Source organism: Nesoenas mayeri (genome assembly GCF_963082525.1).
Source record: "Nesoenas mayeri genome assembly, chromosome: 6".
Classification (NCBI taxonomy): Eukaryota; Metazoa; Chordata; class Aves; order Columbiformes; family Columbidae; genus Nesoenas; species Nesoenas mayeri.
This window is the reverse complement of record NC_137545.1, coordinates 38,539,731-38,564,016: the sequence shown is the minus strand read 5'-3', so window position 1 is coordinate 38,564,016 and position 24,286 is coordinate 38,539,731. Positions and strand designations below refer to the sequence as shown.

The 24,286-nt window shown below is 41.1% G+C and overlaps 1 protein-coding gene across 1 annotated transcript in view; it reads left to right on the top strand.

The window, feature by feature from the left end:
* Positions 1-24,286, top strand: part of LOC308041979 (von Willebrand factor D and EGF domain-containing protein-like) — a gene marked incomplete at its 3' end in the record, with an annotated part of 254,731 nt that overhangs the window by 57,924 nt on the left and 172,521 nt on the right. Inside the window, exons 5-10 of the mRNA XM_080346976.1 lie at positions 2,508-2,597; positions 3,850-3,985; positions 7,359-7,567; positions 10,217-10,290; positions 17,720-17,990; positions 21,815-21,993. Of these exons, the coding sequence (XP_080203102.1) occupies positions 2,508-2,597; positions 3,850-3,985; positions 7,359-7,567; positions 10,217-10,290; positions 17,720-17,990; positions 21,815-21,993 (959 nt within the window). The remainder of the gene's footprint in view (positions 1-2,507; positions 2,598-3,849; positions 3,986-7,358; positions 7,568-10,216; positions 10,291-17,719; positions 17,991-21,814; positions 21,994-24,286) is intronic.

Sequence of the window (24,286 nt, the reverse complement as noted above, 5' to 3'; positions counted from 1 at the left end):
TCGGCGCCGGTGCTCCTGCTGCCTCTCATTACAGCTCCTCCTGGGCAGGAACGCTCCACGTGCTGTGCTCAGAGGGAAGTCTCCCTGGGAATATATTTTGGCAAAACGCTTTGAAGCCAGAAGTGCAAACAGCCCGGCAAGGGTAAATATAATATCTGCAATGCAGGTGCATTGGGTTTGCTCAATGTGCTCTGCAAAGGGATCGGTTTTGTGGCTCAGGTTTGAGCGTTTTGTTTTCACTAAGGGGAATATGAGTTATCTGAACTCTTGCTTTGTTGTCACCGCCTCGTCAGATCCCGATTTTGCAGCCTCTCCCGGTGGCAGCTGCAGGGGAAGCAGCAGGAGGAAGATCAACACTCGTGTTCTGCCTTCCCCGCAGAAGAACTTTTTTGAAAAGTCCGTAAGCTGAACACGAGCCTTTAGGGAGTGCTTGCAGATAATAAATATCGAGCGATAACAGGGGCTTATTACCTGAAGGAGACACCGACTTGTTCTCCTTCTGAGGCAAACTGGCTAACTAGGAGATATCTGAAGGAAATTTTAACTGTAAAGTATCTCTGCGAGGCATGTGTTTTTTTTTCCCCTAGTACACCCAGTACATCCTCATGGCTTCCATCTAGTTAACGTAACAACACTATTTTCACTGGGCCAAACTGGCTGGAGCTGGCAGCAAAAGAATGAGAAGTTTTAGGAAGGTAAAAATGGCCCACAAGGGCTGTAAATCTGGGACTGAGCTGGGCTGGAAATGATCCACCTGAAGAGCACAGAAAACACTTGATTTTTCCCACAGCCATACAAATGATGCCATTTTGCTGGTGGGGCTTTTTTGTTCTGCACAAATGAGTTAGGAGGAGTCTTTAGTTTTGAAAAAAACTCATGACTTGATGGTAATGAAGAGAGATTTTTAGAATGGTAAAAGAAATATTCCAGTGTGCTATGCAACTCATGCCCATACAAACAACAAAGGGCAACGAAGATGCTGAAGGGAGTGGAGCACCTCCCTTATGAGGAAAGGCTGAGGGAGCTGGGTCTCTTTAGTTTGGAGAAGAAGAGACTGAGGGGTGAGCTCATTAATGGTTACAGATATATAAAGGGTGAGTGTCAGGAGGATGGAGCCAGGCTCTTCTCGGTGACAACCAATGGTAGGACAAGGGGTAATGGGTTCAAACTGGAACACAAGAGGTTCCACTTAAATTTGAGAAGAAACAACTTCATGGTGATGGTGGCAGAGCCTGGAACAGGCTGCCCAGGGGGGTTGTGGAGTCTCCTTCTCTGCAGACATTCCAACCCACCTGGACACCTTCCTGTGTAACCTCATCTGGGTGTTCCTGCTCCATGGAGGGATTGCACTGGATGAGCTTTCGAGGTCCCTTCCAACCCCTGACATTCTGTGATTCTGTGAACATGGGAATATCCTGGTTTTGAGCCCGTTTTGCTGCTACTGGTCATGACGGTTGTGCTTGAGCCGGCACGTGAGAGCTACCAAGATCAGCATGGCCGGTGAGTGATGCTGGAAAATCCATCCAAAAGAGTTTATCGCAACAAAAAATAAACTGGATCGGTCCAATTCCTCCTCACGGGTTACTTGAGGCTCAAAAAAGGCAGCAGCTCTAAGTATGCCATCTGACTATTTGGAATTGATTTAGTGTGTCACAATCTGTTACTCTGCTTCCGAGAAGAGACCGGAAAAAAATAATCCAGAAGTACAGTTTCAGAGGCTATTGTCATTTGCTTTAAGGAAAATTTCTGTAGTTTAATCTTATGATCCTAGAAATGATGTTAGCAGTTTGGGTTTTCTGAAACCAATGAAACATTAAGATGGCAGATGGTGCGCGGGCTCAGCAGAGATAAAGGTTGCGTGACTGTGCTAGGAATAAAACATCAGTGGCCTGGTATATTGTGTTTGGTGGAGTTTTTTAGTTTGGAGGAATATTTATTTTATATATATACATATAGATATATATATATATATAACAGTATAAACCCTGTAGGCATCATCTTTTATAATGCAATAAGGAAAAAAAAGAAAAAGGAGCTTCTTATATTGCTGAGACTGGATGACTGTCAAACTAATTTAAAGAAAACAACCTGCTTACAAACATGGTACAGAGGGAGAATATTTGATCCAGTGGACAGACTGAACTCTGGGATCCCAGGGGCTAATGTCATACTCCTGGCAGTAATGTCTATGAACAATGTAATCTTCCCTAAATAAAATGAGTTAATATCGCTAAGTGATGTGTTGAAAAACTACAGAAGAAAACACACTGTAAGAATTCAGTTTTATTAACTGTTGAGATAGAAGCCATGTTCTCGGCTTATTAAATGCATCAAAAATTCTTCCAAATCTCAAGATTTATGCACAAACGTTTTTAAAGCCAAAGCCCCAAAAAATCTGCTTCGATGGTAGAAAAAAAAGAAAAACCTCAAGAACCGAGATCAACAGGAAGGTGCGTAATTATTTTTCTTCAGGAAAAGCTACAGCATATGCTGTTTATTTCTTACAGGTCTTTTGCACTGTCACTGCCTTTTCCAGGGACGTTCCTGAGCCGCAGTCATTGCCTGAAGAGAGCAAAGGTTTCTATGCTGGGATTAAGGTAACGCTGATGTCCCTGATTGTCCAATGTATCCCCCAGGGAATATTTATACATTATGTGACCTGCTCTGAAAAACGAGATGCAGAAATACAAGCCTTGATCATCACAACCAGTGCTGCTTCTATGTTCACTTTGAGAAAATGTCCTAATAAATTACGTGGCTTTCAGTCTGTTTGTAAAATGCCCTATAGCACCCATCAAAACCATCAGGATGGTGTTGATACTAATGTACACTAATGTAAATACAGCCCAGAGTACTCGGGTGGTTATGTACAACAGGAACACACACCTACAAAGACAAGGATGTAGAATTTTGTTGGAACTAAACCAGAAGTAAATTAAGACAAAAACTAATTTTTATCCATCATATTCATATGGTTAGGCACTACAAATACCAAACGGTTGAAGATAAATTCATGTTGAGTGCAAAAACCAGGTCTAATTCCACTCGAGGATGAGACTGTAGTCTGGCGGTCCAGGAGAATCTGAGATCTTCTGAGTATCTGAGCTTTATGCCTTCATGAATGGTGTTTGAAAAATCTGGCAGCCCATTCTGCATGATGGTTGAAGAACAGTTTCGTATTTTTAAGAAATGTCAGAAATTTCCCAGGGAACGGAAATTCCCATTTCTGACTGGCCCTGAGTGCTGTTTCGGATCTGGCCCCAGGAGAACAGATACACAGAAGCAGCACAACCTGAGCCACCCAAGATCTTCATTTATTATATACAGAGAAATCACTGTTCCTCCTATGGCAGGGAAGAGCAACTGGGTGAAAATTGCACTTACTTTGCACCTGGGGCAAAATACAAACACAGAGTCCACAAACACAATGGCAATGCCGTACTTCAGGCCATCAATATTGCTCGTATTTCTCTTAGTGCGTTGAATAGGAGCTCCCTTTAACCAGGGATTTAAAAAATGATTAAATTATATGGTATCATGCTATTTTCAGACTCAATGAAAGCCTTTTTTGAGATCAGGAGATAGGAAGCAATTAGACACTGTTTATGACAACTGCAAACATTTTCTTAATTAGCAAGAATGTGATTTTAACAACAATTTTACCTTTGGAAAGTTGAAGAACATTATTCTGAAGATTATTATTTCTATGAGGATTATTATGAAGATTATTGTTATTTTACAAGCAATTATGTCTTTTCATAATTGATTAAAAGACTTCAACAGCTCATAAATATCAGTATTGCCTAATTAATCTGTCAAAATGATCTAAAATTATTTTCTTATTTCCAGTTTGTACCAGAATCGTTACACATTGCAGAGGATGGCACAGAGTATGTTTTGACCATTCTGAGTACTGTACCCATTGTCTGTCCTGGGCACGATGAGTCCTGTAAAATTACTTTAGAGCTAAGTACTGAGGATTTGGGTAAGAGTTTTGTGTATCGGCATCGAATCAATGTGATTATTTTTTCATGTATTTGTGTTACAAAGAATTCCAAGAGAAGTTATACAACCTAAATAACAACAAAGGACAGAAGTCATAAATTCAACAGACTAGGCCATATATTTGTTTGCAAAATAAAATAGATGATAATATCATTCAGGTTTTTGAGAAAAAAAAAAAATCTTGACTGGAAATAGCCTGAATGTTCGTCCATTGGGATTTATGGATGAAATAACTATGAATAGAAGAAGTTATTTTAAATTCCAGGAGTATAAAGTTCTATTTTAAGTTTTTGAAGAAGCAATGGTCTTAGCTAGAATAATTTCATTATCAATAAGAAGCTCACCTGCAGATTTATTATTCACTAGATGTGTTCTGAAGCCTTTTTCCTTTCTTTTGCTGGCTTACAGCTTTTGTCTAACTTAATGTAGAAGAGAAAGAATCCTTCCTATGCTTATATATTCTGCTTTTTCTAAAAGTATGCTTTACTTCAAAACATTGACAACGTCACTTGGAAAATTCTTGTCCTTTTAATCAGTAAATGGTTCCTTCAGGTTAATCTGGTGGAATATCGTGCCTAACCAAGGGGAACATATATATATATATATATATGTATATATATATGTGTGTGTGTGTGTGTGTGTGTGTATATATATATGTATATATTTATGTATATTTACTTTCCATTTGTGCTAAATGAAACACCCAACCCTTTTTCTAACAAGGCATTTCTTTATCTTCCATAAGTGACTCATTGAGAAAAATATTTAGAAATAGGATTACAACCAAAGTTTCTCTATCCACAAAAAGCGAGCTAAAAAAACCCCCCAAAAAGTTGGCAAAACCCAGTTAATTCCTGCTATTTCTCCCTTTCTAAATCTCCCTCCTTTCTCTCCTCGTCCTCAGCTATGTGCTTAGACAGAAGAAAAAATAATTCAAATGGTATCGTAACACAATGATCTTAAACTGAACGGTACCTTATGGTTCCAGCAGCTGTGTTGGTCCCGTGCACAGAGTACTTTGCATTTTCCCATGGCTCGGTGCCTCTGTGTTCTACATATCGCTCTGGGCTTGGAGTCCCTCCTGGTCCATCAGGCAAACAGCCGCTGAGCTCACGGGAAGAAATTTCTTTAGATATCAGGGTAGCTCAGAATGTGAGCTGGAGAGTGGTGGGATGTCCCCACAGCCTCCAAGCAACAGACACCTATCACTTATGAAGATCAAATAAGAATTAGTCGCATAAGCCATTAAGGTTTTTTTTTCATCTCACTTTTTCTTGGGCATCAATAAAGCCTGTCGAAATCTCAGTGACTACCAATGCGTGGGCCAGGAGATCCCAGTGCGGGAGGCTGGGTTTCACAGATCAGACCCAGGCTGACTCCTTGGCCAGGGTCTTCTCCAGCCCCCAAAATGTGCATTTGACTGGGAGAAAGAGGGAAGGCAAGATTTCCAGCAGCAGCTTTGTTTTCAGGCTGTCAATGGGCTCGATGTGTTGGTGCCAAGAGGTCCCGGGATGGAGGCGCAACTCAACCAATTAACTAATCTTTGAAGGAACTTGTCACCAAAGTGGAAAATTCCCGTTAGTTTTAATGAGCTAATTTCTGCAGCATAAACTACTAACCAGCTCTAGCCCTTGACTGCTCCATCCTGAGGCTATTTTTTTGGATGACACTTGGGCTGTTTGTGACCAATTGAGATATCTACATACACTTGAGTATCTGCTGCTGGGTGTTTGCACGTCTGGTTTGTGCTTTTGATTGTTTGTAGGGTCTGTTAGTTTATCTGAAGGAACACTGCGGGCTTCTGAAAAACATAATGTTGGCCACAGCGTTATAAATTGAAAATTCAAAAAAAAAAAAATAGCTGAGATTCGTTTAGACTGAATACATTAACTGACAAGCTCCTTGTCTGACTGAATCCATAGAACAACACTGTTGTGCTAATTATGTAGGGAATAAGTGATAAGAAAGCTAATTACAAGCACAGAAATATCTCCCTAAGTTCAGACAATATCATAATGAATGCTAAGGCACAGCAGAGCCACTGGAGTTCGGCTTCTGTTAAGTTTATCATTACTGTTTTGACAAGATGATTTTCTTTGATTCTAAACTTTTGTTCTGGGTTGCGAGCACAGCTCGTGGGGCTGCGATGGCAATAACTATTCCTCATGGAAACCTCCAATTTAATTGAATCAAGAACCCTGAAAATGAGCCAGGACTTTTCTATAAGATGTGAGGCAGCCTTTAAGGATTCAGAAGGAGAGATAATATGCTATTAATATTTGTAGGTTTTTAGTTCAGTTCCTATAGAACTCTGCAGGGTTAATTTATATTCTATTTTATGAGTCTTTTCCATGACGAAAATTTGATCATAGTAGAAATACTATCTTCAAATACTTGAATGTCATCTCCTATAAATTATTAAGCAATTTTACAAATGGGAAAAATGAAATGAAAATTTGATATTTTCATATTAGATTAATTCAATTTACACCATTTCCAGAACTGTGTTCTTTTCAGATGATAATTGTTGTTCTGGGACAGAAAACTAAATACTTAGCACAAATGAGAGAAGTGGACACCACTAGTACTGAGCCTAGAAGAGGTCCCTTTAGGAAAGATACGATGTGCAGAGGCAGAGCTGAATGAATGACTCAGGTTGTCATTGCCATATTGATTTTATCACCACCCATCACAGATACTTACATAGCCACTTCCACCATAGCTTATTACTTTTCCACATCCTTTCAGTGAATTTATCCTCATAGTGACTCTGAGAGATAGAAATGAAACTGCCATCACTTTACAGGTTGGAAAGTAAAGCATCGTAACCTAGCTAAAATACAAATACAAATCTGCTGCATTTGCCTTCCTGTCATCGATCCAAAGTTCACAAAAAACTGACTCAAGAACCTTCCCTTTCCAGATCAAGAATTCTGTTCTGAGTTGGTTTTTTTTAATATTAACTAACTCCAGCTTATAATAAAGGTAGTGAAAGATAAATGTTTTCCAGAAACACAGACTCATCTCTTTCTTTGTCATGAGAACTACTTTTCTTCATTCCCTGGGCATGGACCCATAAATATAAGACTGTCATTCCAGAAATATTAGCACCTGTGGAAAGAAAAGCACCACTGAGTCTTAGCAAACTGTCTACAGCAGGGGGGAAAAAAACCCACAGTAAAATGTGCAGAGAAATGCCAGACTGAGTCAGTCACAAATGTCTTCATGCAAACCCCATCTGGTTTCAAGGAATGTGTGTCCTGGAATGTGAAATATTTGCGTTGGACGGTAAACAGGGTACAGGCAACTGTTGAGATAACTCTTGTCAGACTCGGTCTTTGTGTTCATTTTAGACAGCCAGTTCCCAGGGCTCTCGAACATCGCCCTTTCGGCGTGCCGGGTGGAGCTGCCCTGCTCGGGAAGCCGCTGTGCGGCGGCCACACTGATGGTGACAGCGGTGACAGACTTCGCTCAGGATGGGAACCGCGTCAGCCGCATCGCAGCCCAGCCAGTCGGACGGAGGGATTTGCTCTGGAGGGCTTACACACCCCAGGATGTCAAGGTCGGGTCCTGAAATCATTGGGAAAACATGTCAGATTTAAACGGGAGGTCTAGTATTGCAGAAAACAAAGATAAATCTTAACCCTATAAACGTTTGGGGGTCTGCTGTCAGCAGAGTAAACCAAAACAGCCTCTTTATGTGCCAAGAAAATTAACTTGTAAAGCCTTTTGCTTTAACAAATTTAGGTTTCATTATTAGTTGGCATATCAGTAAGGCCAACAGCTGGATTATAGATGTAACCAGATGTGCTCATCTATGCTGGAAGAGAGAACCTCAGTTAAGGAATTAGCAGGTTTTCGAGGAGGGAAAGGGAAAGCTGAGCATTTGGAGCAGAGTTTCTGAAAAAGCAGAGGAATGGCAGTGCCTCAGTAATGAGAAAGGGACTCAGCAGCACTGTGTTCAATTTGTGATAGTGCCTGGAATCACCAGGACACCTCCGACTACACACGTGGCTGCTCTGTCTCTTCATTTATCCCTGTACAAAATGTCCAAAATAAAAACAATAGGAATCAATCAGGGAGGCAAGCCACGCTTTTTACTGCCTAGAAAGGACCGTGGCAAGCAGGGACTGGTCCGTTATGATCAGTGGCACATCCAAGCTCGTATCTTTTAAGTAACCGAAAACAAACCCCCAATGAAATCTATAATTTCACTTCCCTAATTTTTGTGGATTTACTCATTGGAGAATGAGATTAAACTGGACTGAATGAATTTTTGCTTTCAAAGGTAAAATGCCTAGCATGTGACTATATTCTTTCCTCTCTAGTATAGGCTTCTTTTAAACTTAAGATTCTTGAGTGGGAAATAGCAGCTAAATCCATGTTGTACTCTCACAAACCCATATTTTTTGTTGAAGTTACAAATGCTTCCATTAAAATATGAAAATGTAGCAAATGTGTAATGGAATTTATCAATTTTCATAACAAATTATATCTATCTCAGTTAAAACTTGACCTATGGAAACATAATAGACATTATCTTCCCTCCCCCACCATTTCCCCATTGGTGCTTTGCAGTTAATTAGAAGCATTAATGTAATGGACTTCCTGCAACATATCAAGGAAAGATCCATATATTATAATCCACATAATCTTTAGTCCTTCAGACTTGTTCAAATATTTTGGATTTTTCTGCAAATTGGATGGAAATGGTGGGCAGAACATCCTGACAAGTTCAGACACCCAATAAAGTGGATTTCTTCAGAAAACTAACACTGCCAACAAGTAGGATCTACATCCTCTGCTGATATAATGCAATTAAAGAGCGGAGCAAAACGGGCCACGTGGATTTGTTTGTGCAAAGGTTTCACTTAGGAAGGTTGTGGTTATGGAGAAAATGGGAAAATTCTGAGACACTTCTATCACACTGTAGATACAAATGATATAAGTGACCTCAGACCAAAATGCTGTTCACAGAGGTGCTCAGTTTTTCATTCTTCAAGACCATCACTAACATTTTGGGAGGCCAGACACTGGTGGGTGTCTAAGTGATGTCTCTGTGCGATAGTTAAAGGTTTATTTTGAAATACAGATGACAAATTGCCACAGGGGAAGAATTTTGTCAGGGAGTGTGGTTCTATCTTCACCTTCTTATTCATTTATTTAATTTGATCACTGTTCCTAAAAACCAAGTTCTGCTTTGTCACTGAAAGACCCCACAAGGATATAGCGGCCATTCTTCCTCAGGCAGAACTCACTGAACGGCACCTTTGGATTTCTCAATGGGCAAAGAGCGAGCAAAGAATTAACAGCCCTGGCCAAGAAACCAGCCTGGCAGAATATGGGAAAAGCACCATACTTTATCACTCCCACCAGTATGACCGGGAGCTCTTTGTGTTGCCAATCACTACACAAACCAGTCTTGCCTTTCTGCAAACTGGACAGCAGAGTATGAATGAAAAAACATCTTAAGCAGACGTGGCAATGCAGGTCCAGAGCTGCCTGAGATTCAGGTGTTGAAAGTTCAAAAGGAGTTGTCCTACCTCTGGCTTTTTTGGGTGTATCTGCTCCTTTCAGGGCACCAGGACTCTCAGACCTTGGCTGTGACCAAGTGACCAGGAGGAGCTGAAGATCTCTGTTGCTACAGCAGATCTTTTCCTCTTTTATTCACAGACAGCTCCAGCAGCCCAGTTCAGGCCCTTGTCACCAGTACCCGATCAATAACCTGCACATGAAATATATAAATCAGCCATCAATTTGCTGTATCAGGAAATTTAAGGTCAAATTGAGGGATAGGCAGTGGCTACTACAGAAATATGTTAATGCTACTTAATTACAGCATACTTTACACCATACTTCAGGCATCAAAATTAGTACAATTTAATGAGCACTCTACTCTCTTGATAATTTCAGTGAATGATCTACTTCTGAGTAAAAAAAAAGTTTAATAAAAAAGCTCCGCTTTTTAGCAGATAAAGAAAGTGCATTACATCAGGTGGAATAAGGGCACTTTGAACTCCCTTATTGCATGTGATTAAACTCCGCTGTTTGAAAGCAAACCCTGTTTTGTATCCATTCGCAATCAGGTTTTAGAAGTCAGATTTTAGTTTGTACTTGACACATGAATTCTGCCCCTAATGTTTTGTGAGGAACAGTAATGAAGAAAAACTGCTGTGTAGACTGTATTCATTACACATTTCATTTTAACTAGGTCACAGTTCGAGACCTCCCAACAGGGAACTGCTACTCTTTCACTGATCCACACATTATCACATTTGATGGATGGTGAGTATTCTACTTTGAAATAATTTGGCTCAATTACTGCAGTTTTCGGTTTCTGGATGTAGCATACATTTGGTTTTCCATTAGAATATCAAAAGAGCGTTGTACTAGTTTGCTTACAGTGATTAATGTAGTGCTTCAATAATATACATGGTTTCCTTCCAGCTGTTTATGCTCCTTTTAACAAAAGGACTAGAAATGGATTAATGTTGAAGCCACAATGGTTTTGAGTCTGAATAATTTTTACAAGACAAAGGTCCAATTCCAAAATGTTCTTCAAACAGAATCATCATTATTGACTTTGGAAGGCTGTTAACCCCATGTGGCACCATGTCAGGACACCCCAGTTCCGCCAAAACGAGCCATTATGGCACGTGGGGACAACCTGCAGCCACCCTGGCAGTTTAGTAACACCTGAGGCAAAGTCCCTCAGCCCAAGGATGCTCTTTCATTCTTCTGCTTCCAGAGCTGGCTTATGCACAACTGCATCTCTGTATGGAGTTAACAGTCATAACCACAACCATAAAAAACAAAAAGATGGCCATGCTGTCTCAGGTGAAAGATGCCCAGAAATGGTAAGTGGCAAATATCAGGGAAAGAGTGCAAAAATTAAGTTGTATGTCCTCCTGTACTGTCCACAGGTCCTATATTATCCAGCAATAAGCTGCTTACAGACCTACTGAACCAAAGGTGACATCTTTCTACTTGACAACCCGTACTGTACAGAACTTTTCTCCAATTAACTTCCCTAATCATTCATTAATCTATTTACCCCAGCAAACAGAACGTAACAGAAAGTTTTTAAAGCTTACATCCAGCACGTTTGATCCGAAGTTGCTCATATTTCAGATCACATTCCAGGTTTGTCATTCTGCCATTAACCTCCTAACGGCACAGATAATGACTTTAGGCACACAGTGTCCACTGGGGCTCAGAAGGCATAATATTCCAATTTTGATATACTAGGTAATGTCTGAAATGACATCAAAGCTGGAGAACCCTGCTGATGATATGCGAGTACCAAAGGCACTGGCTCCATTAAAAGTTGTATGTCTGCCCCAAATACAGATGTTTCAGCAAGGAGATTAGGTCTGCACATTTGGAGCTTTCCAGTTTCCCTCCTGCTTTGTTGAATACCATTTATTATGTGGTCAGGCACTTGTTTCATGCAAGTTTGGTTGCTCAATGTGTAGAAACTGTGGAAGAACTACAAGAGATGCAAAGACATTCCCATGCCTCATGCTATCTGCAATTATTTCAACTCTGGGATACTAAACTAGGTTAGAACATTATTTTAAAACTCTCTATGAATTTACATTCTTAAATTTTCTCTTCTGATTTAGGGCTACAAATGTATAACGATCTGCCAGGTTGCTGTGTTTAGGAGGTCATAAATTACTGAAAAGTGTCTCTTGGAATGCAGGAATGCTCTCAGTGGTGTAGCACAATTCTACATAGCTTCCATGGGATAAAAAGGTCTAAAATGAAACAATATATTTTATTTTAATAACTCATTTTGCAATCCTGTTGTTGACAGCATAAAGAAATGCTTCTAAGCAATTTACAACTCTGCTTGAGCACAGGGAGCCTGGAAAAGTCCATCCTTGTGTGGCCACCTGCCTCGGAGTCCCACAGCCTTGAAACAAAACCACCACAAGATTAGCCTGGTCCCTCCAGAATGTCTCTTCCTTGTGGACAGACGATCATTCCTGCTCTGTCCAGTGCCGCTTGAAATGAGCCAAGCTGATGGGGCTTCTGCTATCTCAATAACTAGGTTATTTCACTGAGATATATCACTTCTTGATATTCAGCCAAATTTCTTACCCATCATTTCACAGTCTCATTACTCCTACTTATATTCCAATTTATTATTGTAAATAATTTCTCTTTCAATTATTGTAATGATTATGCCACCCTATTACACATTGGTTAAACAACTTCTCTGCCTGCCTATCCACAAAATGTTAACACATTAGCAAATGATTTTAAAGCTCTGTATTTAAGGAGTGGGGAATGCAACTCCTGCTTCTGTCCTGATACAAACCTATAACCTAAGGACAAAGGCTGGCCAGGAGGTGTGGAACTGAAGGATTCCCCCTTCATAGAATGGTTTGGGTTGAAGGGCCCTTCCCAGCTCCCCCAGTGCCCCCCCTGCCATGAGCAGGGACATCTTCACCAGCTCAGGTTGCTCAGAGCCCCATCCAGCCTGGCCTGGGATGTCTCCAGGGACGGTTCATCCACCACCTCTCTGGCCAACCTGGGCCAGGCTCTCACCACCCTCACGGGCAACAATTTCTTCCTCATGTCCAGCCTTTGACGGTGAAAGCCATATGGTGGGAAACTGTTTGAAATGAGGTGTATGTTTGGTATTGTGAATGGAAGAATTATACACAAAACTTGTGGACTCAAGTAAGACACCACAAGAGTACAAGTGTTGCTTCAAAATAAAAACACATCAGAAAGAAACCGATCTTATTATTGTAAGCAGCAAAGCAAGAGAAGAGAAAGTGACAGGACAAGAAGAAATGGCCTGAAGTTGCACCAGGGAAGGTTTAGATTGGATGTTAGGAAAAAGTTCTTCATGGAAAGGGTTGTTGGGCATTGGAACAGGCTGCTCAGGGAAGTGGTGGAGTCACCATCCCTGGAGGGGTTTAAAAGACATGTAGATGAGGTTCTCAGGGACATGGTTTAGTGTCAGTGTTAGGTTACGGTTGTACTCGATTACCTTAAGGGTCTCTTGCAACCAATATGATTCTATGTTTCTATGATGCTATGAATCAATAGGCTGAGAGGATGAGCGGAGAATCAGCTCTTGGGCATGTGGAGCTATGTCAGTTTTAAGTGATCAGTAGATGCAAGCTGAGGTAAGAACGTTACAGAGGAAAGAAAAGAAACATCCAAAATTAGTTAAGAGAACTGAAGGGAACAGCAGCCTTTACCCACCTCTGTATGATCAATGTTGCAGGCAGAGCTGCTGTGGACGGTGGATGATCCATTGTCTCTTCAGCATCATTTCTGTCCCGGGAACAGCTCCCTGAAAAGCAAGGGAAAGGCGGGAGTTGGGGAATGCTGCCAACAGCAAAACAGTACCAGAGTTTTCTATGCAAGGGCATATACACAAACATACTCCTGCCTTTCACAGAGTTGCTTACCTTGCTTTACTTTCCCATTAGCAATGGCGAGGAGAAGGAGAAATACACAATGGGGAAAAGCAAGGATGAAAACAGACATGAAAATAGAACTATTTGTGTTTCCAAAATTTAAATGAGAAGCATTAAAAATTTTAAATTTATCTCAAATTTTAAATATTTATAAGTTCTTTAGCAGATTTGTTGGAAAATTGAAAAATGGTATGAAAATCAAAAGACTGGAAGATTTTGTGGTTTTTAGTAGTAAAAGTTTCCTACTGAAATGGTTACTTCCAATGTATAGGTTGTTTCGTAAGATTTCACAACAATACTTCATTTTGTAACTTCTATAGTGACATTTTCCATTATTTTTAATCTGACATACTGAGCTCACATCACATCTGAGGTAGTTATCTATTCATTAAGCAGCTAAAATACATAACTCTCACTTCAGATGATAATACTCCCCTTTGGTATGCCTCCTGCTAACATATTTCTGTAGAAATACTTATCTTGTAATGTTTTCACTCTTTTGACCAAAGGAAGTGACTGAAAATCAAAGAACGTGTCATATTTTACAGTGTGAGCACAATCAATTTGTGTATATTGGAGCATAGATGTGAAATAGCTTTAATTATAATAGCTAAAATCCAGAGAGAGCACTTCTTTTTATAGCAAAGTACCTTCTAAATTAAACAAATGTGAAAGCCTGGTAAAGCAAAAGTATAGCCCTCATTACTAGTTATGGCACATTATAAATATAAAAGCTTTTCATGCCATAAATTGTAGATTCTTAAATATGGAGTACTAGCTTTAAACTAAACATGCAGAAAATCCTTTTAAGGTAAAATATTAAAAAGTAGATATTACTTGACTGGTGGACTATATAGATCGTTCATATTATTGTGTATTTTAACTTAAAAAAAGAAAAAAAAGAGATTTCTCGAATATTTACACTAATCCATCCACCATTATCCCAGGGGCAATGGCACCTTTTCCTGCACAATGACAAAACCTTTCAGCTTGCACAGCTTCAAGCTTCTCACAGAATCACAGAATGTCAGGGATTGGAAGGGACCTCAAAAGCTCATCCAGTGCAGTCCCCCCATGGAGCAGGAACACCCAGATAAGGTTACACAGGAACATGTCCAGGTGGGTTGGAATGTCTGCAGAGAAGGAGACTCCACAACCCCCCTGGGCAGCCTGTTCCAGGCTCTGGCACCCTCACTGAGAAGATGTTTCTTCTCAAATTTAAGTGGAACCTCTTGTGTTCCAGGTTGAACCCATTGCCCCTTGTCCTATCACTGGTTGTCACCGAGAAGAGCCTGGCTCCATCCTCCTGACACTCACCCTTTATATATCTGTAAACATTAATAAGGTCACCCCTCAGTCTCCTCTTCTCCAAGCTAAAGAGTCCCAGCTCCCTCAGCCTTTCCTCACACAGGAGATGCTCCACTCCCTGCAGCATCTTTGTTGCCCTGCGCTGGACTCTCTCCAGCAGTTCCCTGTCCTGCTGGAACTGAGGGGCCACAGCTGGACACAATATTCCAGGTGTGGTCTCACCAGGGCAGAGTGGGTGGCTTTACTGGCATTCTCCATAGTGGCCCAAAACAAAGACCTGTCCGAGAGCAGCCCTGCCAGAGCTGCTGTTCTTTTCGATAGTCTGTAGAATTTTACACACCCCTAAACATCCAGTGACTGCTGAACGTAACCCAACAGCTTCACTGCCCAAGAACAACTTGACCAGTCCTGAGTGATGAGTGCTCTGAAACCAAAAACATCTTCCAGCATCACCCAGCACTGCCCATGGTCACAACTAGCATAAAATGATTCTTACTAGCAAGAGAAGATGAAGCCTGGAGGGATGTGTCAATAAATCAAATAATTTGGTGGCAAAACTGTGGTGGAAAATCTAGGAGGAGTCAGAATAATAACTGAATTAATTAATAGATGAAGTACAGCTTAGTGAATAGTAAGCGCATTGTGTTAGTTAATTTAATGCTACTAGTAGTAACTGTTTACATATATTTACATTCCCTTCTGTCCCCCTCTAAGGATAAACCAACAAAAATGATTCCTATAGCATCTCGCTGTCATAACCAAAGACTTGGGGGCATTTTACAGTTCTCACAGCTTGAGCCGCAACTTCATGCTGGGACAAGAACTTGTTGCACCCCCTGAAAAACAACCCAAACACACAGCTGGGGAGGGAGGGAACCACTTTCCACCCGGTACATCCATTGCTACAGATCATCGGGAGGTGATTGTGAAGGGCAATTTTAGACAGAAATGTGGCGCTTGGTTCACAAGAACACGCAGAGCTCCAGTAACTCCGCTTCACGCTTTTAGTGCCACGAGCAATTTCTCAAATGTTGTCCAAAGAATCATTATCGCAATTACAGTTGTATAAACACCACAAAAGTTTACCTGACTACGTTCAATTATCCATTCAAGTAATTCAAAGGCAGCTGAAAGCTTCCACTTAGACACGCTGCAGATTTGTTTTGTGCTGTGCAATCTATGGCATGACTTAACTGAAGGACTCTAAGTGACTTCCAGGGGAGCTGGACTGGGTCCACTGTCAATGCTTATCAAGCAGTAAATAGCTCCCATACCTTCAATGATGTTTATATCCATATGTGAATACAGTCGTATTTACCCGATACAGCTGATTACTCTGGGTACAGCCATTCTGATGCATTATTTTCCATCAGCCTCTCTAAACACCTTTCCTTGTAAGATCCCCCTGTTGAAGGAAACTGTGGAAGGTGATTCCCATAAAACATCCTGTCTCCTCTGTCTCTCCAGTGAAGATATCCAAATGGAACTTGTACTTGATGTTATAAGAGATTATCTATTTTTTATGTTGTCCTTAGTTCTAATCAATCTGAGCAACAGCATCTGTGCAGTGTACTTAGGATTTATGTACCTGATTAGACAATAAGATGAGACAGAACCATTCAAAATCTTATCGCTTTATGGCCAACTTCACTAAGTTTTTCAAGATGAAAGATAAAGTCAGATGTGTTTTCCAGCAGAGAAAAGCACTTGGCATTTAAATGCTTACTGTACTTAAGCTACACAGTTTTCTATGGCTTTTATTCCGAAGGGAAGTAAAATGCAGACAATACATACTGAAAAAAATCTTGGTTCTTGAGCCATTTGTTCCTCTGTATAGGAAACATTAACAGACTGAAAAAATATTGATGTTTATATGACAACGCTTAAAAATAATCCTGTTCTTTAGCTGAGGTATTTTACACATTTCTTTTTACATTATTTTATTGTAGAAAAGAATAACGCTTATTATTATAAACTTATAACTTAGCTTCCATGTTACTCGATTTCATAAAAATCATGTTTAAAACTAACTGCAGAGCCTTAAAAGGAAGGAGAAGAATCCATCTTCTTTAAAGATGGCAGCTGTTGGCTTGTAAGGAGAAAACTCCAGCAACATATATAAAGTATACAGCTACTGTTCACTTTTATACATCATGTTAGAATAAAATAGAGTAAGAATGAAACAAGCTTATGGAGTGGGAAAATAAAGAATAAGCAGAGGAGGATCCTCTAACAAGTCCCTGTTGTGGACACCCAAGGGGCTGAGGGAGTTTAACCTGGCAGAGGTGAAACACCTGCAGAGTTATTAAAGTTATTATTCTGCCCATGGCCTCACTCAGATGGAGCAAAGACTCTTTGTACAGAGAAGAATGAAGGTCCCGAGTCATTCAACAGACTGCAATGTGCTCGGTGCAAATCCGTTTAGAGTAAAAGTTGTACTTACAGTAAAGTTGTTGAAGGGGGAACCAAGTCCATTTTAACAGGTTTTCAGTAGAATTCCAGTTTTTGATATGAAGTGTTCACCTAGCCACAGTCAGTCTTGTAAAAGTTAGTGATTAGTCACAGAAGAGGTTATTTGAGAACTGATTTTGCTTTGAAGAATATCATGCTGTAAAGCAGCCGGTTAGAACCCAAACGTATTTATTAAGGCCTGGAGGCAGATACTTTCTCCCATTTGCTTTTATCAAATGTTTATCCTTTTTAGCCATGCCTGTTGCCATAGCAGCAGCTGGGAGACAGCTTTTCACAGGAATTCTTGTGCACTTCTAGCTAATAACCGCCATGGTGTTCCCTTGCTCATGGTGTCAGAGAAACGTCTCCCCGCGTGTTTATTTTTCCCTCCGTCAAGGCCACTCACCACGCATCATCAAGGACGATGCTCTACGAGTACCAAAAACCGGCCATCCCAAGAGGATGCTCCAGGTCTCTAAATCCTCTTCTTTTTGTTGTTTGTTGCTGTTTAGGCGCTACGATAACTATAAAATCGGCACTTTCCTCCTGTGCCGGAGCGTGTCGCGGGAGTTCGAAGTGCATGTTCGGCAGTGGGACTGCGGCGGCCGCCGCTCCGCCACCGCCTGCAACTGCGGGGTGGCTGCGCGAGAGGAGGGGGACATCGTGGTGCTGGACACCTGCAATGGCCATTTTCGGGAGGGCAGACCCCAGCTCACCATCAAAAGCACCGAGGCGTCGCCACACGTCAAAATCCGCAAGTCCTACGGGGGGAGAAAAATAACAGTACGTGGATATTTGAGTATTCTTGTTGTTCTTTAAAAATGTGAGGCAACAAAGATGCTGAAGGGAGTGGAGCATCTCCCGTGTGAGGAAAGGCTGAGGGAGCTGGGGCTCTGGAGCTGGACAAGAGGACACTGAGGGGTGACCTCATTCATGTTTACAGATATATAAAGGGTGAGTGTCAGGAGGATGGAGCCAGGCTCTTCTCAGTGACAACCAATGGTAGGACAAGGGGTAATGGGTTCAAACTGGAACACAAGAGGTTCCACTTAAATTTGAGAAGAATCTTCTTCTCGGTGAGGGTGTCAGAGCCTGGCCCAGGCTGCCCAGGGGCTTGTGGAGTCTCCTTCTCTGCAGACATTCCAACCCGCCTGGACACCTTCCTGTGTAACCTCATCTGGGTGTTCCTGCTCCAGTGGGGGATTGGACTGGATGAGCTTTTGAGGTCCCTTCCAATACCTGACATTCTGGGATTCTGTGAATTATTAATGAAGTTGCTACAAAAAATATGTATATAAAGCTGTAAGAGCGTCTGCAGCAAAATGTACTAAAACCAGAGGCATTGAGAAGAAACTGGTTAAAGTTTTCATTTAACAAACTGTAAAACAAACAAACAAAAAATATCTCTGGAAATTCCTCATAGCGGAGTGTCAATATTGTTAGTCACTCTCTGCAGTACGGCAATCCGCTCCCAGTTTGTTTATGCTAGTAACTACTCAACTGCATCACATAAAGCAAATTTCTTTGCAAAGCTTATGTTATAAATATTCAAGAAAAGATCACAGGTAGCAGAATAAAGTAGTTTTAGAGTGGAACAGTAAGGAGATATGAGTCAGATCCAGATAGCCCACAAAAGGCATGAAAATAGGCTGCAAATTTGCGACATTTGGTATAATTTAAAATATTTGCCCCAAAAATATAATGCGTAACATACTTTGGATGGGTATCACTTATCCACACTAATCCGGTGAAATCACTGAAAGAATAAGAGCAGGCTGCACCAGGGGCTTTGGTGAGGAGAAGAGCCACAAATTATGACGAAGAAGATAAAATTATCTTAAGAGTTGTATAATCAGGATTTATTGCTAGGAAATACTTTGGGTGAAATGGATCCACAACAGAGCCAGAATGATGCAGGGAGTGTATGTGCTTGGCTCTGCTTGTGATCCCACTTGGAAGAGATTTTAGTAACGTAGTAATTGAAAGTCTGTTAATTATAGAATAGAAAAAAAAAAAAGCGGGAATCAAGCTGTTATTTCATTTTGCAACTGAATGCAATATAATTACTGTTTTATTACTAGAATAATCTTAGCAAGGAGTCCCTATTCTCATTTACACCTTGTGCAAGTCTCCCTGAAATAAATCAGGACACCCTGGGACATTAATATGATTCCTGCCCTGATCTGATTGGGGATCTGCAGTAGCGGTGCAGCAGCGGCCACGGTCCCTGATCACAGTCCCTGATCAAGGTCCATCCCCAGCTGCTCAGCAGCTGCCCATCGCCAGCCCCCATGGCTCCCACACCATTCACAGAATCACAGGATGGTTGGGGTTGGAAGGGACCTCTGGAGATCATCCAGTCCAACCCACCTGCTAAAGCAGGTTCACCAGAGCAGATCACACAGGAAGGTGTCCAGGTGGGTTTGAATGTCTCCAGAGAAGGAGACTCCACAGCCTCTCTGGGCAGCCTGGTCCAGGCTCTGGCACCTCAAAGTAAAGAAGTTTCTCCTCATATTCAGACAGAACCTCCTGTGCTTCAGGCTGTGCCCGTTGCCCCTCATCCTGTCATTGGGCACCACTGACAGGAGTCTGGTCCATCCTCTTGACACCCACCCTTGAGATATTTATAACCATTGATGAGATCCCCTCTCAGCTTCTCTTCTCCAGGCTGCACAGACCCAGCGCTCTCAGTGTTTCCTCACAAGAAAGATGCCCCAGACCTCTCATCATCTTTGTAGCTCTCTGCTGGACTCTCTCCAGTAATTCACAGCTGATGCTTTCAATGGAGTTAAGTCCCTCTTTTTCCTGCACAAGGCAGCAGCTTCCAGCAGCCAGTCACTACATATCTCTGCAAACTGAGGTCTCAAAAAACTTCTTGAAAGTCTAAATGAGCAGCGTTAAACCCAGGTGGGTTACAGAAAACATGGGCAGTTGTCAGGTCCTCAGTGGCAGATGGGATGCCTTGCCCAGGGCTGCAGCAGCAGAAGGGCTTACAGCGCTCTGAATTCCTGGAATAAATCCACACCTGGAAATATTAATTCAGACAGCACAGAAGACTGAAGCAGCTCATGCAGTCCAGACTGCAAGGATTTTATATGCAGCCTTGTAGGAAATGCTCCTCCCTATAGTAAACCATGTAATTAGAGGGTACATGTTTATCTGAAGAAGGAAATCAAATCCTACCCAGCACTGTGTCATCTGCAGTTCTCCTGCTCTATTAAACCACTATTTTTTTTTAATTTACCTTGAGAAGCAAGACATACAGCCAAGGTGGAGGATCAGCCAAGACCTTTTGATGTATTCAAAGAACTGGTTTTATGTGATGACTTCCATATTTCCTTTATTCATGAAGGCGAGTAATATTTGAAAAAGGATGCTTTAAATGCCCCGATTAAAACACACAGAGGCTTGGTTTAAAACACTGTGTCTCCGGTTGTTATTTCAATCAGCGGCGCTTTGCTGCTCCACTCAGCTGGGCAAGGAGATCACTCATGGAATGCTCCTCAAAAAGGATCCTCGCGTCTGAAATGATAACCGGGAAGCTAAAATGGGCAAGATTATTATCCTGTGCAGCCAAAATGTAAACTTGGATTCCAACACAGAATCACAAACATAAGGTAGTTGATTCTTCAGAGATATGAACAGATTTGGTGGGGAGAAGCTTATAAAGTCCCCCCTAAGAGAAAGAAAAGTAATGGACATTATTTGGCTGAATAAGTTATACTTAGGAAGAGCTGATTAAAAAAAAAAATAAAAGGAAAATAGTTATTTTGAAATTACTGTAATGAGATGTTTCCAACTAATTAATAAATTGAAGATTAAATGAAAATTTTAAATTATGGATAATTTTTTTAAAACTGGTTACTTATCAGGTTCCCGAGTGCTCCTGTTCAGGATCCAGAGTGCTCCTGTTCCCACTCCTGGCACAGACCAGTTTCAAAATAGTTTTCTTTTTACCTATAAGAATAAAGCAAACAAACAAAAAAACCCTATTTCAGTTGAACAGATTTATTATTTTTTTTTTCTTTTGGTAGGAACACCAATCTGAAAAATCCATTATCCATACAGCTACTCCTTTGTCTTAACCTCGAGATTCTTTTTTTCTTTTAAAGGTCAGTGTAAGCTTACCACGAGTTCTTTAATGAGAAAATTGCTTTATCCACTTTAAAACACAATCATTTTCTGGGTAATCCGGCCTTGGAAAATGAAACGATTTTTCAGAGAGAAGAAAGCTGTTTTTCAGACTTGGCAGTTTATCTAAAAGAAATGATTTCCCAGGCAAAGGCACGAGGGTGGCCTTATTGTCATGGAAGTCGCTTCAAAAATGAGCTGGTAACTTACCAATGGGAAAACTTCAATGGTTTTAATTATTAATTTAAAAAGAAAGTACTTGTGCAGTTTTATATTTATGTAATGCTATCACATATTAGTACTACAGAAGCTGAAAGGAAGCTAAATAACGGCACAAATATATATTTATAGCGTATCTAAGTGATGTGAAATTACCTCCGCCATGGCCGACGTCCTACCTAGATATTTTTGTTTATTGCAAAGGACATTTATTATTGCTTGAAAAGTTTGGTAACTGTTTCTTTCCACCTTCCAAGATCCTCTTCCCTTCGGGAGCGTTTGTTCGAGCCGACCTGAGCGAGTGGGGAATGGGAGTGACGGTGAGGACACCGGGCAGCGACTTCAACAGCACCCGAGGTTTGTGTGGCCTCTTCGATGGGATCGGTGACAACGACCTGAACAACATGCCCGAGGAACACTTCATAGAGGAGTGGAGGTACAAAGCCACAGAGAACCCTGACCCAGGAGATGCTCCTTAGCGCTGTTTTGAGGGGTGTTGATGGGTTTATTTCCTTACGTGCTCCCCTAACGACCTGACAGGGAGACCTGCTTTATATAGCAGGCGGAGCCTGGAGAGTTGTTACCATCCCATTATCACGGGGACTTCATTTTCAGCCAGCACAATACACAGAAGCAGCTACTGAGAGAGAAATTGTATATTCACAAGTGATAGCATGTTAACAGCTGTGTTAAGATCCCACTCGGCTGTTAAAAAAAATAAATGCCATTCTCACCCACAGTGATAGATAACTGACAATAGGGATTAATTAAGGGTTTGGTATTTCCCTTGTTCTTTTCTTTCCGAACGCTAATTACAATATGTGAGTATACATTAAATGTTACAAGTGTGGTAATATACGTACTATGCTAAAACTTAATATCTACTCTACTAACAATGACAGTGAGCTCTGAAAACTTGCACTTTCTAAGACAGATGGCCTGGAACCAAAGCCAGGAGTCTGGCACCCTGACATATCCCTGTCCCTCTCCGTGTCTCTATCCCACATTTTAATTCCTGTTGCTGAACTCTAAACATGGCCAGTAAGTGTTCCCAAAACCAAAACGTGTTTGATTTACTCTGCAGTTTTGTTCGTAAAGTATTATTTGCAAATGCTTAAAAATAAGGCAAACCATTTTAACATTCCACTTCATCTGTACATGGGAATTTAGCACTTATTGCATTTTAGAAAATAAACAAACAACTCTGCCATACTCTAGTTATACTCAACAGGCCTAAATAATGGCTACTTAATGGAAATTTTGACCTGTCAGTACAAATCGCACAATTTAGAAGTTAAGAGCCATCTTTAACATCTTAATAACATGATAAACAGCCAGAGCTTGCTTCTGGAAAGGCAAATGGAGAAATAGTTTGGTGCAAGAACCAACCAACTGCTGACTGTCCCAAAAGCAGCTAACAAGATCATTTAGGAGGACGTGTTCAAAGCAAGTTTGTCGAAAGACCAGAAGCCAAAGTACAATATATAGGAATTTATTTATGAACCAGTGAGGAGTTTCCTAGCGCTCGGTGCATAAGATACTTCAGGGAAGGTAGGAGAAGCTCCTGCTAAGTGAGAATGGCAAGAGGGGTGATGAGTTTCACCTTGCAGTACTCTCAAGGATGGATTCTCAAGGATCCTTCAGAACCTGGTTAAAAACACCAGCTAAACCCATGGAAAGGCTGCGGCCACCTCCAGAGGAGACTAGATCCGTCTCTGATCCACCCACGGAGAAATGGCACAGTGAAAAACGAAACCTGGAGGGTGATTTTTCTGCTGCTGTTTTTAATTTCACTTTAAATAAGACTGAAACCGTGTTAGGTTTTCTTCAGCACCTGAAGCTAGGCTGAGTGCTCACCATCTGGCAGCTCGGCTCTCTCCCCAGCTCCCACCTCTCTCAAGCAGCTGCAGGGCACTGAATGGCACAGATTTGTTTTAAACATCAGCTTTCCAATGAAACTTTTAAACAACAAAACAACATCAGAGCCTCCTAGACCTTAAATAGCATCTGGACAAGGAAAGGCTGAATTTTAGAACATGTATTTTAGGTAAGTAAAATTAATTTTTCAAACCATTTTTCAAATCTTCTGAGAAACCGGCAGCAACGCTATTAATTTTGGCCTCTCTCTATATAATAGCATCCAATTTAGTTTGAAAAGCTTGTTTTTTAGTTCTTCCTTGATTGTAACGGGCAGCTTAGAGGAATGATAGTTTAGTCACCTTATGCAGGGGGCAGGAGGCACATCCTGGCTCACAGAGATGCTGTTGGTACTCGCACGTCTGTGAGGAAGGATGAGGTTTCCAGTGGCTCCATCCCTTCTACACCACAGGTCCATGGTGACCAGAGCTGACCAAAGGAGGTCTTTGGTATCATGTAGAAACAGCGAAGGAATTTTTTTCAATAAAATATCATGGCAAAAGAGTTTCATTTTACTGAAATTTGTTCAATTGTCCTGGGCTGTAGGAAAGCACAGAGCGGTTTGTGCACTCCTCTGAGCACAAAAGCCATCCTGCTCTATCGCATTGTATTCTGCCGTGCCCGCACACTGGGAAAAATGGTTTCATACATGTCTGGGCTCCCGTTTCAGAAACAAAAATTATTTCATTTTGCCTGTGACACCATGATGTTTTATTTAAAGTAGTACTGTATTAATGATGAAAATAATAATATCATAGATGCTATTTTCGATATATATTGGAAAAATAGGATAAACAGAATTATGTTTCCTA